General features: G+C 53.6%; 5 protein-coding genes across 5 annotated transcripts; 1 reads left to right on the forward strand and 4 right to left on the reverse strand.

Moving 5' to 3' along the window:
* Nucleotides 1-572: 572 nt before the first annotated feature.
* CCOS01_15832 (uncharacterized protein) lies at nucleotides 573-2,103 on the reverse strand (the record flags this gene model as incomplete). The annotated part of the gene is made up of 2 exons (XM_060463970.1): nucleotides 573-1,952; nucleotides 2,035-2,103. The coding sequence occupies 2 exons, from the start codon at nucleotides 2,101-2,103 to the stop codon at nucleotides 573-575; spliced, it is 1,449 nt and encodes a 482-aa protein (XP_060305351.1).
* A 2,970-nt stretch (nucleotides 2,104-5,073) lies between these two features.
* On the reverse strand, nucleotides 5,074-5,340 carry CCOS01_15833 (uncharacterized protein; the record flags this gene model as incomplete). Its single annotated transcript, XM_060463971.1, has 1 exon — nucleotides 5,074-5,340. The coding sequence occupies one exon, from the start codon at nucleotides 5,338-5,340 to the stop codon at nucleotides 5,074-5,076; it is 267 nt and encodes an 88-aa protein (XP_060305352.1).
* Nucleotides 5,341-10,410: 5,070 nt separating this feature from the next.
* On the forward strand, nucleotides 10,411-11,661 carry CCOS01_15834 (Cys/Met metabolism PLP-dependent enzyme; the record flags this gene model as incomplete). Its single annotated transcript, XM_060463972.1, has 1 exon — nucleotides 10,411-11,661. One exon carries the CDS (start codon nucleotides 10,411-10,413, stop codon nucleotides 11,659-11,661), a length of 1,251 nt encoding a protein of 416 aa, XP_060305353.1.
* Nucleotides 11,662-12,182: 521 nt separating this feature from the next.
* Nucleotides 12,183-13,902, reverse strand: CCOS01_15835 (uncharacterized protein; the record flags this gene model as incomplete). The annotated part of the gene is made up of 2 exons (XM_060463973.1): nucleotides 12,183-13,585; nucleotides 13,638-13,902. The coding sequence occupies 2 exons, from the start codon at nucleotides 13,900-13,902 to the stop codon at nucleotides 12,183-12,185; spliced, it is 1,668 nt and encodes a 555-aa protein (XP_060305354.1).
* Nucleotides 13,903-14,604: 702 nt separating this feature from the next.
* CCOS01_15836 (arsenical-resistance protein) lies at nucleotides 14,605-15,928 on the reverse strand (the record flags this gene model as incomplete). The annotated part of the gene is made up of 4 exons (XM_060463974.1): nucleotides 14,605-15,240; nucleotides 15,301-15,408; nucleotides 15,467-15,609; nucleotides 15,661-15,928. 4 exons carry the CDS (start codon nucleotides 15,926-15,928, stop codon nucleotides 14,605-14,607), a joined length of 1,155 nt encoding a protein of 384 aa, XP_060305355.1.
* Nucleotides 15,929-16,489: the final 561 nt, after the last annotated feature.

Raw genomic sequence — 16,489 nt, forward strand, 5'->3', positions numbered from 1 at the left:
AATCCAACGTCTGTTCGTCTCTTTTCAGGGGTGGTCCCTCGTCACAGGGAAAACTTGTCCGGCCTTGTTTTCATTTCTCCAAAAAGTCCAATCCGTGATGTCATCAAATTCATATGCTAGAAATGTGTCAAAGATCTGCTCTGCCTGAGCTGTCCTGGCTGTAGAACCCCGCTATCAGCCGTTATATGATATCCGAAAAAAAAAAAAAAACACCGTACCCATCCATTCCCGCGAAAATGCTTGACCACAGTCCCTCATAAAATCCTGACCCATATGTGTTGTGATGATGATGATAGATCCTCGTCTCGTCCTTTCCTCTGAACGGCCTGTGGTCCGCAAGGAGACAAGTAAAGTCGAAACAAAAGTGACCTGTCTATGCGTAATGCCTTCCGTCCAGAGGTTACCCACCCGCAGCCTTGCCACATGAAACTCCTAATATCCGTGACTCCTACCATTCCATTCTTATGTGCACGTCTCGTGCCGTCAAGATCGGCCAATCTAAGCATTCGCCAATCTGGAGTTTGCGTGATCCCATACGTCGAGTGTGTCTGCGTAATAGCCAGCTGTTGCGCTTACACTGCGTTCGCCGGGACTGTGATGCCCGTCACCGGGATTTGCTGTGCTTTTTGAAAAACACCAGTCAGAATTTCGATGTGGTTCACAAAGGACTCGGCAGTCATGTTGTGGCCCTTTTCTGCCTTGCTTTCCTCGGTAACCCAGTCTGAACCCCAGACTTCTGGTGGAATGATGGTGTTCTTGTAGAGTGCAATCCGCACGGGCCACTCAAGATGCTCCCACCAAGGGCTTGTGGCTTCAAACTGGGAGACAATGCCCATGACTTCTCTCCGAGCAACACCATCTAGCCACCACACTGCTGACTCGAATCCTTTCAGCAGCGCGAAGAAGCAAGCAAGTATCGTCAGGGCGCGAGGTCGACGCTCTTCTAGCAATTCAATGAAGCGCTTTGACACGGTGGCGGGGAAAGCGAGGGCGGCGCCGCGATGAGGCAATTTGTGTGCCCAGTTGAGAACGGCGATAGCATGCTGGTACGATTGCCTAGTTGACATAGCCATAAGAGTGTCTTCGGTTTGAAGCTCCTCGTCCAAGTTGTCGAGCAACTTTCCAAAGAAAGAGGTGGGCGAGGTCGCATCGAGATCCAGCTGGAGGACGGGTTGCGAGTCGATGATGGGAATTACAACGCCGCTATTGCGAATCCAAGGCCAAGATGTTGCCACGACCGTTTTGACACCCTGGAAAGCGTGGAACCAAGAAAGTGGTAGAGAATAGGCGCTTGAAGGGTCGCTCGGGTCGGCTTCGTCGCGGATAAAGATTCGTGTAGCTGTTGACTGGAAAGCAATCAGAGCTGCTGTGAGGAAGAGAGACTCTGCGTTGGCCTCAGTAATGCCGTTTTGCAAAGTTGTGCAATATGCCGCTAGCGAAGATGCCATGTACGAATGAGATGCTCTGATGAGGGCCCTGTCGTCTGGATTGAAAGAGCGCAGGTGTAATGCAGCCACGGCAAGCATAGCATCCGCCAGGTAGGTGGCACCGCCGAAGGCCAGCCTCGGAACCGTGTTTGTCCAAATATCCTGCGTGGCGGGTGTGTTCACCACTAGCGTACGGGAGGTCATGGAAGTGAATTGGTGCATCAACCGTAACTCAAGAAGTCGATTACTAGGTGTCGTCGTGGCAGATACGGCAGCAGTAGATGGAGTGGTGTAGAGCGGTGAGCAGTTCATGGCAGGTGGCGAGCCAGAAAAAGAGGGAGTCTTTGCCCGGTGTGCTGATGGGGATGGTGCTGTGGACGAGGCTCTGTCAATGGGAGACTGTGACGATTGGGTATTCGAGGGTGTGAGGGCGGTGAGGAGTTCGTCGAACATGTCGGGGTTCTCGAAGTCGCAAGGCACGCCGTGCTTGAGGCAGTTGCCGCACCTTGGGTGGACTTCATCGCACTATCAGGTTGCCAATGTCAGCCAACATAGGCATACTTTGTAAAGGCGACCGGAAGCGAAGTCTGTAGAGGGGCGACAGTACCTTGATCTTGCGCGACTTGCAACGCTTGCAGCCGGCTCTCGACTTTTTGTGTGATCTTCTCGGAGGCATGTTGGCGACAGTTGAGGATGTTGACGATTGGGTGCCAAAGCAGTTATCAGGTCGGCGGGGTCCCACTCTATAAGGTGAGCGTGGGTTGGTCTTCACGTGTCGTCAACTGGGGGGTCAATGTTGACGTCGACGTCTGTGTCTCGTGGGGGCTCAAATATAAGGGGCCGAGGAGCATAACAGGAAGGCAATCTTATTGACGTGGTGCAGGTGTTGAAGAAAGCTGGGGGCGGGGTTGTCTTTGAGGTGTTGACAGGCGCCAAGGGCAGTTGAATGAGGCAGATGGGAATGGAAGGAAGAAAAGAAATGAAGTGAATGATGGTGTCGAAGTTTCGGGGTAGACTGGCTAAGTTGTAGTTGTGGAGATTGACGATTCGGGGTTCGAGGGACCGGGGGCCCGGGGATATGCGTGTTGCGTTTGCGCTGTTGTGGGCCCAAGTGCTGGTCCTTTCTCTTTATGGGACCGTCAACTCCGTACGGATACCCAAAAATCAACAAAACAATAAGACCAGAAAGGGAATCCGTATCGCAAGAGCAAGAGAGCAACTTGTTATGAGGAGACAGAGGATGGACCAGGCCCAAAGCTTGGACCAAAGTACTGGCAGTGCTGGGTGCAAGTGCCTTTTGTGAGGTGTAAGCAGTGGAGGCAAATAAGAGAAGGAGGCTACCTAAGGTGGAAGGTAGGGTTTGAGTTGAAGCAAGGAAGAGCAATCAAGGTAAGGTTGGGAGAAGTCGAGTTGAACGCCGGGCTGGCTGTAACATCCAGGTTGTTGCAGTCAAGGTGACGAGGTGTGTCAATCTCGGCGTCGGGGGAGGCTGGGGGTCGGGGAACGGTGTCAAAGTCACAAGTTTTGATTCTTTCTTTCTTGTCTGAAGAATGAAAAGACGTTTTTCCCCCTTCCTGTCTAGCGTTGAACGGTTATGTTGTGGTTGCCCGCTGATTGCTGTGCTGTCGTGGGGCAGAATGGAAGGAGAAGGAGGTGCAGGGGGGAATGGCCCGGATGGGGAGCAGAGTCACTGACATTTGCGGCCGTGGGCCGTGAGCTGCGGGCTGCGGGCTGTGCAGCTTGCCCTCCACGCTGACCGAATCGAGTTGCGGCGAATTGTCAACTCAGACCCCACAGTAATACCAGAGGTACCTCTTAACCTTGTTGCCGGACGGATAGGCAGGTACAAGTCCGTCTCTCCTTGCCGCCGTACAATTGGCAAGTACCTTACTTCCTACCGGGTAAAACTCCAGCTACACATGGGACTTTACGTCTGTCACCGTCATGCTCCGCCACGCCATAGTCCACACTGACAAGATCCACACCTTGCTCTCACACAACACTACCACAATCCGTAAGGATACACAGTCCGACAATCAGACCAAAATCCGCGGAGCCGACGACATCAACAAGGAAAACGGATTAACAGGATCGACGGGCGAATACCTAGCCAACATGCATAGCTGCAGTCTACGGAGAGCATACGTATATGCTACGAACCTTCGGAGTATAGAATGTAGCCACTAGGGCTAATGCACAACTTTCCTGACCCCTGCAGCCCCCCAAGTACTTTCATAGGCGGCTCAACATGGGGAATTCTTGCTGCGGATAATAGTCCCTACGAATTCAGCGCCGAGAATATCCCAAAGTACACACATTGGGGTATCAATCGTCCAGTTGAGTCCATCGTGTCATCTACCTCGAACTGCCTGACATGTGCGCTCGCTCACGCTCACCATTCACAACCAGTCCCGTGCCTACGCCTACTGAAGACTACACTTTGAATAAGGTACGAGGTACGGAGTACGAACCCGACAAGTCAACTTCATCGGGCCCGGTCCCCGTCCGCTGTGGCCAACACACCGACCAGCTGGGCAGCGGCAGCAAGTGCAAGGCAGTAAGTGCAAGGCAGTAAGACCGAGTAGGGCAGGGTTCAGAGTTCAAACGTCACAGTCAAATACCCCATGGCTTTTGCAACGTCTACCTACCACCCTGCGTGCCCACCGCAACGACCACAACGGGTACCGTTTCCCACTGACAAAGCAAGAACTGCGCCGTGCGTTTTTTCCCTACAAGAAAGTCCCTTACCATGCAGTGGACAGTGGAGGACTAACAGTCCGCGGTGTCCCCGCTTGGGCGTTTCGCTTCTTGATGGACGAGTAGAGACGACAAGGCCGAGAAGCTGCGAGATTGGTCGGCATGACCCCACGACGAGACAACCTCCCACACGGAGCGGGCGGGTGAGCGGACGGATCGGAGGAGAGCGCCTGCGAGCTTACGCCAGTTGTCTCTGTCAAACAGAAACCCTCACTTCTTGTCGTTCTCGTTGTCGCCTCTGGTTGCCGGAAGACTAATGGTAGGGTAGGGTGAGATGTCAAACCATCCCTCAGCCCTGCTCTCAGTGCCAGCACCAACATCGTCTGGTATCCTTTTCAAAACACTTTCTACCTCCGACTCCTCTTTTCCTCCGGCATCTTTGCCGGCAGGAGAGGAAAAATTCAAAATCTGAAGTTTCCTCCAACATGAGTCGGGGGCAAGGGATGACGAGCGTGCATGGTCCGGGCGGATTGTAGAACACACAGAGATTGCCCGACGGTGAAGCCCGGCAGATAGGCCAAACGTCAGACGAACGAAATTCATGAACCCGACTCCGCGTTGTCCATCCTCGTGGAAAACCCGCCGAACCCCGTCCGTTGGACCTTTGCAGCCTCATTTGCTTCTCTTTAACAGCTTAAGCATTACGCACGGCTCACGAGACATGCAACCGCAGCGATGCGTCAACTGGCTATCAAGTGCTGCAAAGGATATGTCGGCAGATGAACATTGTCGACGCGCTGGTTCCCATATACAGTTGTTGCATCGCCACGAGCTCTTGTTTCCAAGGTGTGGCGCCCGTTGAACTTATCAAATCCATGTTTAATTGGGCAAAACGTTCCGTCGATAATCGCCAACCAATATGATCTGCGATCTACAAGTGTGTGGAAACCTAGCATAGGACGGGATGGGATGTCCTCCAAGGTTGAATGGCGGCCACCATGGTCGAATCAAAGAGCTCCAAGAACTCGCGGGCGTGGTGTGCGCGCAGGAACCCTATACCTGCCATTGGGTCGGAGTCCAGGCCATCCGAGGGGTGTGACGGGAAGGAAAGGGGGCTGACGTAGATCTGAAGGAGGCTTGGACACCTCTTTTCCTTGCCGTCGATTAAGCCGCACATGCAAGGCATGTCGATTGAAACAATCCTGGGGTCTTGCATGGAGCTGGCGTGAGGAGGGAACCAAGAGCAGTTTGGGTGATGCGGCCGGCATCTAGCACATGAGGCAAGGCTAGATACGCAAACATACGGAGCGTACAGCAACAATAACCGCCGGCCGCCGGAGAGGAGGTAAGGAGGGTTTCTAGAAGAACCCTCCTATCAAAGATGAAAAAGAGCCAAGCCTTTCATGGTTGATGTCGCACATGGGCTTGCCCACAGACATTGCTTGGGACAACCCCGGACTGGCGGGGACGCTACCGACTTCCCCCCCGCGGCTTGTCCGCTGTTCCGACCACCGGATGGAACGTTGACAAGACGCTTGACAAGAATGATGCAATTCTAGGTTGGAGGGGTCGATAGCGTCCGGGGCCGCGGATGGCATTGATTCATCGGAGTCGGATTACAGGCCGAAGAGCCAACAACGATGATCCGGCCAGCTCAATCCGTCGTTGACTGTCACGAGCATGGACAATTGGTTCGCAAACAGCAATGCAACGGCTATCCTACAGGGTTGAAAGGGTTTGGGAGTTGGTGCTCTTTTCGGGCCTAGTGCCATTGCCGCTTCAAGTCTGTCTCACCCGAGAGAACACTCGATTGAAGTGAGCAAAACATCGGTTGAAATGCACTTGCTCCAAGGTAACTGACATCAAAGTTGACTCTCACGAGACTTACAGGTTGCAGGTTTACCGCTTGCTAAGTGCATTACCTAGTCGAATGCGCCGGAAAAGAAGCGAGGGCCTCGGCCAGATGTAGCCACGCATTGAGCCGAAAGCAACCCTTTGTGACATCCAACCGAGTCAACCGGCGCTGAGATCAGCAAACTCACAAGTCGCATCTGCAGGTTCGCCCGCTAGTTCACAAATTGGAAACGTGGTTATACACCAATTCGAAGGAAGGGCTGCTGAGTGTAACTGATTGACGGCTCCTGACAGAAGCCTTTGAGCAACTACCAACCTTATACGCTCTTGGCATTCTTCGACATGTAAACTGTAGCGTACAGATCTGTAAATGTAAGCTCAGTCGATTATCGATCTCGATTAGTCGGTAGAGCAACGAGTCGTGGATGTTTACGGACTATACCTCAGCCACTTCACCCACCAGTTCACTCGCGACACCAGCCTCTTCGGGCCCATCCAAAGGTTGCCATGTAACAAGGTAGGCAATTATACGGCTTTTCAAATCGGACTTCATCTGAAGCTTACTCTCTGATAGCTTGCGGCTGACGGAATATACCCCACAGTCGATGCTAGCCAAGCTGAATAGTCAGTCCCGGAGAAATGAAGCACGATATTTGGACGACGCGCCATTTGGTCGACAGTATCGTAACCTCTTGGGGCGATCCTCCCAAGTAATTTCCAGGTCACTCGTGAGAGGGGTACCTCTGCAGGGGAATATCACTCATTATTCCATTACGAGTATCGAATTGTATTCAACGGAATATTTTGCAGCTATCTCTGCCAGCGGCTCTCGATGTGTCACTGCCAATTGTTTTGTTTCGTTGAAGCAAGACGTGAAGGCTAGCAGAGAGGTAAAGGCAACGCAAAGCTGAGCCTTGGAATTTTGTCTCAGAGTTGAAAAGCCTTTGTGGACGCGCCATGCGTACCTTCTCATACCTAGAGTCAGTATTCAAGATGACACTGGCATCGCCGACAGTGCATACAAGGTATGTAAAAGGGCGTCGATATGAGTATTGTTTGGATGACTGCGCATAGCAAGGCCGCGGACCTTTCGTTTGAAAGGGGCAATCGGTTATTCGGACTTAGCGTTTCGTTTGGCAAGTTGTTCCCAATTGCTTTCAAACTCTGGTCCTTCACTTATGGCGTCTGCGCCTTTGACATATAGAGAACAGATGGACGCGGTACCGCCGTCTGAGAATATGGTCCATCGAGAGAGCTGAGTCCGCCAAGACGGCACGGCATTTCTGCAATGATCGGCGATAGACGGAAGGGCGCGAACGGCCGGTTCTGTATGATTGTACTCCGTACTATGCTGTCACGTAGGCATGTTCGTTCTGCGGCCTGCCAGTTTTGAGAAGGGTTGACTTTTGACCTTGACATGCAAGGACGCCCAAGCCGGAGAGCAGGGTGGACCCAGTACCAAAAAAAGCAACACTTCCCAAAGGAGAAAAGGGCCGTGATCGCCGCCAGCGCCTGTGCTGTGGGTGCAGAGCTTCGAACAAGGTTTCGAGACAACGTTTTAGTGACAGACTAATTTTCTTCGTGGGCGTAAGGCTGGCCGGCTATCCTTGCGCAGTCCGAGCGAGCATGGAGGGCGGCACAGACGATAGGATGAAGGGGAGTCTTTTCTCCAACGCGAGTCGCTCGTAAAGAGGCCGAGTGTCGTAACGTACCCGTGTGTGGCTAGGTAAGTTGATAATGGAAGGTATCCGTAAGGTAAGGTAGGTTAGTGGTGGTGTCTGAGTGAGCCTAGACGGGCAAAAGGCACCTACCAGCTCTACAAAGGTAAGGCAGGCTGTGTGTGAACCCAGGCAGATCAATTTGTAAGAAAGAATGGGACCTAGAGGGCGAACACACACCTTAACGTGACCTCTACGGGCCCTACGTACTCACCTTTACCTACCTATTCGCAATTACTCCCGCAGAATTGGCTATGCTGGATGGACGACCAGGGAACATGGTCGCAATAGTCCGACAGTCTGGCAGACGGGGAAGAAACAACTGGGAGACCTATACGCGAAAGACCTTCCGAATTGGGCCGAGCTGTGCCCGTGGTCTCGTGGCCTTGTTTTGTTGACGATGTGCTGTCGAAGGGGGGCGGTTGGAAGTTTCGTTTTTATTCTTTTGCTGCGACCCAGATGTAACATGTGAAAACGCTCAGAAGCCCCCCTTTCGCTCCCCAAATCCGTAGATGGAACCCATTTCCCTTGAGCTGTCCCAATGGCATGGGTAAGCTTAGGCGAATTCCCTCCTTCTTCCTCCCTGCCCCCTTGCGCACCCCAGCCCACGCCCGCCCGGGTATTTGCCACTTTTCCCAGCCAGAGGATTTGAGAAGAAAAACAACCCCAAGCCTGTCAAATTCGGCCGCTGGCCCGTTTTAACGCGTTTACGACACTTGCATTGTTTTGGTGTGTGGCAGGGACTGGTGAGTGTGTTGACAGTTTTTCTCGACGTGAAAGCTTGTTGTGTGTGCGGTGTAGTACAAGGTGAGTGTAAGGCAGGGAGTTGGGGTGAGGAGGCGGCTGTCTGGGAGCCGGAGGGGTGGTGATGGTGTGGTGGACTATCTATCATACTATCTAATACCTTACCTGTCCGTACAGTAATACAGTAAGGTAGGATGAGGTGGAGTGTGGTTGTCCGCCAGAGAAAACCTTGAGCTTCGCTTTCTGAGGTAGCACGGTGGTTGTTGGGGTTCGAGATAGGATATTGTAAGCGGTTGCATTAGTCAGAAGAGTGGAAAGAAAGCGAGGAGGAAGGTGGATTATGAAGCCTGTACACAGTACGTAGGGCCGAAGCTGGCCGCCGCTTGTGCCGAGCCGGGTTTCTTGTACCCCACCTTTCCGCAGTTCTCCCGGCCGCTCTGCTCTATTAGGTCCCCCCCGTTCGGCCTTGAGTTTCTTCCCCGGTACTGGCCAATCTCTGGTGCGCAATGATACCACATGCAGCTTGCAGCTTTCTTCCACCTCACCATGCCTTATCTTTCAAGGTACAGCAAAAAAATTCCCATGCAAGAACTCGATATGTCAGCAATGCGGACCTGCGGAGCCAAGACCCCGAAAAAAGGACCCTGTTACGGAATTGTGTGCCGCAACGGTTGACACTTGCCTCAAGGTGCCCATGCCATGGTGTGCGCTACTAAGGTGTTGTCAGCAAAGGCAGCTTACGGATACATACCTACCAGTCGAGGCAGGTAGTATTACCTTGGTCGGCGAAAAGGGAAAGAAAAAAAAAGGACAGCGACAGGCAAACTCTACATTGTGCATCATTGGGATTTGTGATGACGGAAGCTCATCGAACCACGTTTGCTCATCAAATTTTCAGCTCCAGCTCGTTCTCAGGCTTTCAGCCTGCGCCCTGTTCAATCGCGTCAGCTTCTAGCAGGAGGCGGTGTGTGCTTGGGGAATCTTTTGACATGTTTGAAATCGAAGGCGTCATCCAGGGGGAAACCGAGATATAAGATGTGCTTTCATATAAACCTCTGCCCATTTCTGAGCTCTACACTACCTTACCTTACCTTGCCTTACACAGTCACACTACTGCGTAGCCCCTCCACACACGTATCTTGGACCTTCCCGATCACTCCGATCACTCCGATCGAAAACCCTGGGGAATCCCTCGAGCACCTCATCACCTGCCTACAAGAGCTCAGTGCCTTGCATAGCTCCGGATTGCGCCATTCTCAACCATCCACGCAAAGCTGCAACCCGTGAGAATAATCGGGAGTCATTGGAGCAGCTCGTTCTTCCCTGCTCGCAGACCGCCAGTCTCCGCCAAACAAACCCCGGTACCTCAACGTGCCCCTCCAAGACAAGGGCGCAAAGTAAATAAGACCAGAGGTTGACGATAATCAGAAACAACAAACCACCGAAAACGTCTCTCTCAGCCCGTCTAGACACCTCAGCTACCACCCCCAACCACCAAAATCAGCCCATTGACTCACCAAAACCAGACCGTCTTGGTCAGCAGGCGCGCGATTGCGTGATTGATTCCTACTTACCAATTCGGAGCTTGGGGCATCCCCGACACAAAGCACCGTCGTCTTTTTCGGTCACCGGAGTGTAGCGGGGCAATTTCCACCTTAAACATCCTACCGAGACTCGAGCTACTTTTTTTTTTTACTCTTCATAACGTAACAAACTACAAGAAAAAAACGACCCCGCGACTCGACTCGGTTACCGTCGACTTTATTTCGCACAAACCCCGAGACGTAGCCCGGATATTTTTCTCTCGAGCCTACTTTTTTTTTTCTTCTTCATCCTTCTTTCTGCATTTTCTAGATACCCTCGACTCTTCATCCTTTCTTCTCACTTCAGAAGATAGTCGCAATCTATTACCCCGCCAAAGCTCTTCTTATCACGAAACAACGAACCCCTCCATCGCAAGTTGCGCAACAATGACCGTCCCCGTCGCCGAGCACCCCATCGAGACCCCTCCGCGGGCGCCCTCGCCCGTTCACAACTTCGGCACCCTCGCCGTCCACGCCGGCTCCCCCCACGACCCCGTCACCGGCGCCGTCATCGAGCCAATCTCCCTCTCCACGACCTTCGCCCAGACCAGCGTCGGCAAGCCCGTCGGCGTCTACGAGTACTCGCGCTCCAGCAACCCCAACCGCGACAACTTTGAGCAGGCCGTCGCCGCCCTCGAGCACGCAAAATACGCCCTCGCCTTCTCCTCCGGCTCCGCCACCACCGCCGTCGTCCTCCAGTCCCTCGCCGCCGGCTCCCACGTCATCTCCGTCTCGGACGTCTACGGCGGCACCCACCGCTACTTCACCCAGGTCGCCAAAGCCCACGGCGTAAAAGTCACCTTCACTCCGGAAATCGAGGTCGACATCTCGGCCCACATCACCCCGGCCACCAAGCTCGTCTGGATCGAGAGCCCCTCCAACCCGACCCTCCGCCTCGTCGACGTCCGCGCCGTCGTCACCCAGGCCCACCAGCACGGCATCATGGTCGTCGTCGACAACACCTTCCTCTCCCCCTACGTCCAGAACCCCCTCGACCTCGGCGCCGACATCGTCGTCCACTCCGTCACAAAGTACATCAACGGCCACTCGGACGTCGTCATGGGCGTCGCGGCCTTCAACTCCCCGGACCTCAAGAAACGCCTCGGCTTCCTCCAAAACGCAATCGGCGCCGTCCCCTCCGCCTTTGACTGCTGGCTCGCCCACCGCGGCCTCAAGACCCTCCACCTCCGCGCCCGCGAGGCCTCCACCAACGCCACCGCCGTCGCCACGGCCCTCGAGGCCTCGGACAACGTCATCGCCGTGAACTACCCCGGCCTCGACTCCCACCCGCACCGCGCCATCGCCAAGAAGCAGCACCGCAACGGCATGGGCGGCGGCATGCTCTCCTTCCGCATCAAGGGCGGCCACGCCGCCGCCGAGCGCTTCTGCCAGCTCACCCGCATCTTCACCCTCGCCGAGTCCCTCGGCGGCGTAGAGTCCCTCGTCGAGGTGCCCAGCAGCATGACCCACGCCGGTATCCCCAAGGACCAGCGCGAGGCCGTCGGCGTCTTTGACGACCTCGTCCGCATCAGCTGCGGTGTCGAGGACGCAGAGGACCTGCGCCGCGATGTCCTGCAGGCCCTCGACAAGGCCGTCGCGGAGCAGAAGAACGGCTCCAACGGCGTCAACGGTCACTAGACTAGAGAGAGAGAGAGAGAGAGAGAGAGAGAGAGAAAGGCGCATTTCATGACATTTTGGATGAAACTTTATTCTACGAAAGGAATCTAGAATTTAGTTCGCCTGTTTTTCAAAGAGAGGGTGGCTGCATTCGATTTGGGAATTATCTTACGAGCTAGAGACGGAAAAGGCCATTGACTACCGCTAGCATTATGACCGAAACATCATCATCATATATAAAGGAGGGTTTCAAAAAAAGGAGCATTAGGCATAGTAAGCAATTGAAATTTTCTAGAACAGGGCTGGAGGGGTATAATGAAGAAGAAGAATGGTAGCACACACTCTACCAGAGAAACCATTTGACCAGCTTGCCATCGCTGCTATTAGGAAGCAAAATTTCGTATCGTTCAAACGCTTGGCCGCGACCAATCCATCCATGTCTTTGAGAACATTTCAAAAAGAACAGTCCGTGTAATGTTGACAAAGTCGTGCAATGCTACTCAGTAGCCTACCCATTATGTGCAACGTCTCGGGAAACTCCATCACTCCTCTGCAAAGTTCAGATTCAGCAGATTCTCTGCCAGGTTTCCTCCGCCGCCGCCGCCATTCTCGCCATCACCGGCTCCGCCTTCGCCCCCTTCCCCTTGGCCGGCGTGCTCATTGCGCTGCCTCTGGATCTCATTCATGCCCTGGCAAGCAGTCTCGGCAATGTAGTGAAGTTCTTCGAGGGTGCCGCTATTGCAGTTGGGGAAAACGCCATCGATGCTGCGTTGCCAACCGCTCGTGGAGTTCCGCACCGCCGTCTGGTAGGCATTAACGTCGTACTCTGTGACCCGCAACGCGCGTGTTCTAGGCCGCATCTGAGTGAGGAGGTAGTCGTTGGAGGCCAGAGCCGGCAGGTAAGACACGGGTGAGCCGTCCGACTGCGGCGGCTGGTAGCAGCCCAGTGCCACTTCGACGAAGCGCTGCGCGATGGAGCGGCCGAGCCCGCAGGGGTCAATGAAGTCGAAATCGGGGGATGAGGGCGCGGGTGACGGAGGCAGATCGTCACGGGTGTATAGGTCGTAGCCGAGGAATGAAGCACGGCACGTCTGGAGCTTCGGGCACGACTCCCGGATGATCATGGCCATCCAGTCATCGTGGAGACCAGGCCGCTGATTCGGCAGACCAACCCATAGGATTTCCTTTGAGTCTTCGTTGAGGTTATGACCCTGTTCCGCTTTCAGATAGACCTCATTTAGGTACAGCTCGCGTAGGGTCTGGCCAAAGTTGCGTGCGGCGCATCGAAGGACATCCGGTGTGATTTCAACCCGCTTCAATTCGAGGGCCGTCAGGCATGGAAGCGTTATCGGTGGAGAGGGAAGCGCGCGGGCCCTCCACTCGTCTATCGTCATGTTCCAGGCTTTTGTTTGCTTGAGGCCTCTGGGTGGACGGTCGTCGTCGGTGCCGGACAGACAAAGGGTCTGTAGAGCCTCAGCATTGTGGATTAGATCCCATAGACAAGTACCGTAAAAGGCCACGCGTGGAGGATCGACTTCATGACGACGGAAGGATATTACTAGGTGCTCGAGTTGGAGGATGGCGCGCATGATGGCAAGGACATCGGACGGGTTGGTCCATAGGTCGACAATAGCTTGGTCAGACACGTTCTCCAGCACAAGTGTTTTGAGTGGAAGAGAGTCCTCCGGGCGGCGGGAGAAGGCGGAGAAGGTATTCGCGAGAATCATTGTTGCAGCATTGCAGCGGTGGCCGACGAGCTGAAAGGGGAGGTTCAGGCGTAGTGAGGAAACAAATTGGCAGTTGAATAGTATTGTTTCGAGGGTATGACGGTAGTCCAGCGTTGTGAAGCTAGCAGGTGACATGCAGTACTGGCGTTGTAGTGTCTGGACGAAGTGCTTCATCGAGGGTATTCGATCGAAGATGGTTGACAGAAATTCTACTTCCACTATTGGTGGATCAGCAACAATTCGCGAACTCGGGACGGTGTTCTAGCTTACACTCATCGCGCAATACCATCAAGTCAATGTACATGGACTTGCAGTGGTATCCAATTGTCTGAAGAGAATCGATATCCGGCTGCCGCCGCCGGCTGTTCTTGCTGAGACGGCTGAATTCGAGGGCGATTGTCCTCAATGCGAAGGGCTTTAGGAAGCGGTCGAAGGCCCTGCATACGAGACGCAGGTCCAGGATGTGATTTCGGGGTGATAAAGCGACGCATTGCCGGAGGATCGCATCGATCAGCTCGCGGGGAAGCGACTCCATTGCGGGATCGTGGGAGGGAAGCTCCGGCAAGGCGTGGAAATAGTTCTCGGGGTTCTCCTAGGGGTCCAATGCGCGATACGGAGCCCCGCTGCTCTGACTCTGCCGAAAAGTTGACAATGAGAAATACAGTGCGGGGGTCGCAGACTACCCGAGTCTCGTTGCGGAGGCGGATCGTTCGAATCGGTCGTGAAGTGGTGGTTGATGAGGATCGGATTGGGAGATTGTAGGTTATCAAGATGAGTGTTGACAATCAAGTTGGCGGTCGGAACCTGGACGGATCCTGTCCAAGGCGGAACAAGAAGCGGACGGTGACAGGGAGCTTGGGGCACCCGAGGTGTCACTTCAGGCAGTTGCAGCGCAACGTGCGCTAAGACCGACAAGGGTTCAGTCACTAGGGTCCCCGCATCTTTACCTTATCATTCCAAGTTCAGTGGACGTCTTGCAACACCATGGACCTGACACTTTCGAAAATCCTGGGAGTCGACTTGGACTTCGATTTATCAAAGCAGTGATATCCACTTGCTTCTGAAAAGCTATCATAAATGGCACTCGTTTCCCCTCAACATTGAGCATCGGTAGTTCAGCTCCTTCGGCACGGCATCATCCGCAAACTTTCGTGCTACCTTAGCTCCTGCATGCTCTTAGACCCCATGACACCGACATGTGCTTTTGTCTCATCGCGCCGTTTGCGAAAGCTCCGGCTCAGTCCTCCCAGTTGTAACGCTTAGCAAACCACTTGACAAAGTAAACCAGTCCAAGAAGCACCGGCACTTCGATGAGCGGCCCGACAGTTGTGGCAAGGGCTTCGTCCGACTCTGGCCCGTACGCCGCGACCGCGATCGCGATGGCTAGCTCAAAGTTGTTGCTGGCCGCCGTGAAGGCCTGGGTGCATGCGAGGCCGTAGCGGAATCCCAGTCTGCGAGCGACGAGCAGGGTCGCCGAGAAAATGACGGAGAAGTAGACCACCAGCGGCGCCGCCACTCGCACCACGGAGACGATTTGATGGACGACTTGGGAGCCCTGAGAGGCGAAGAGGACGATGATGGTGTACAGAAGACCGATGAGTGACCACGGGGCCAGAAAAGGTATGACCTTGCTGTTGTAGGTGTCGACCCCCGTGGTGTAGACCAGTGACAGCCGCGTGAGGATGGCCGCACCAAGAGGAATGCCAAGAAAGATGCCAACTGCTGAGGCCACTGTCGAGTAAGAGATAGATGAGATACTGTAGTCCTGACCTATTACTCGAATGAAGAGCAGGGCGACAGGGGCGAAGAGGACGATTTGCAGAAAAGAGTTGACTGCCACGAGAATCGCGCAGTAGTTTCCATCTCCTCTTGCCTGCAACCAACAGTGTCAGCATACCTTGGGCGTATAAGTTATCACTAGCGATGTTCTTACCAGGCTTGTCCAAATCAGCACCATGGCGATGCACCTTGCGACTCCAACAAGAATCAAGCCGTTTCTGAGACCCTGCTTGTCCGGTAGGAACGCCCACGATAAGGCAAGCTAAGCCCTTTGTGTTAGCAGCTATTCGATACTGTCTTTGGAAGCATGGAAGGCTGACCATAAATAGCGGTGCCACTATCCAGTTGAGGATAATGCTGAAGCCGAGTTGGATCCAAATCTCTCTCGTACGGAAGATAGTGTGTAGTTTCTCATACTGAACCTTGCACAATATGGGGTACATCATCACCAGCAGACCAACGGCTAGAGTCTATAAGCATAACGTATTGAAGAGCCGGTTGAGTCAGAACTTACCTATCGGCACAGAGACGCCAGCAAACTTACCCTGTTGCAGCGCTGGCCTGGCATTGGGTACAAAGTTTCCAAGGAGAATGCCAATCAACATGGCGAGAAAGATCCAGACGGCTAGAAACCGATCAAGAATACCGAGAGACTTGAAGACTGAGGGACCTTGTTCGTACGTGGATTCGATAGATTGTTGCTGCTCGACATCTCGATTTGTACCATGTTCACTCGGTTTCTCAACCTGGTTTCCGTCTGTTTTCACTCTCAGATCCTGCATATTGCTGGGGGGGAGTACTAGACGTTACAAGTACTATGAAAATGAACCAAGTATGAAGGAAATCCAAAACATAGATTTAGTGTTTTTTTTTTTTTTGTAATCTTTTGAGGTAGTCAATTTTGGAATTCTTGAAGTCTTCTTCTATGAGAGCTACTGGGAATAGGAAGGGGTGGGCACCTCATGCTTGAGGGTTTCCCACCAAAGGCGAGTCTTTCGATCCTGACCAATCAGAGGAGAGGGGTGACATTTCATTGAAGAAGAAACCGCACCGACTGATTTTCCCGCTTGAAGAGACTTCGCGCTGCCGTTCAGCTGGCGACGAAAATGGTTTACCCAATCACCGCGCCATCTGAGTTATTGGTCTGAAGCCGGACTCACAACTATTCCAGTCCGAGACTTGATTAGTTCAGGTGCCTTTCGGTGCCGAAGCTCTTTGAACCCCAACGACGGTGATAGTTGGCATAGGCAATCATGCAAAGCTTGCAAAAACACTTTCCATCTACTTGCCTGCTTGTATTCGTCGTAGAAGAGTTGCTCTATGATCAGCTATTGCTGTGGACT

This window comes from Colletotrichum costaricense, assembly GCF_030867565.1.
Source record: "Colletotrichum costaricense strain IMI 309622 chromosome Unknown Scaffold_26.1, whole genome shotgun sequence".
Lineage (NCBI taxonomy): Eukaryota > Fungi > Ascomycota > Sordariomycetes > Glomerellales > Glomerellaceae > Colletotrichum > Colletotrichum costaricense.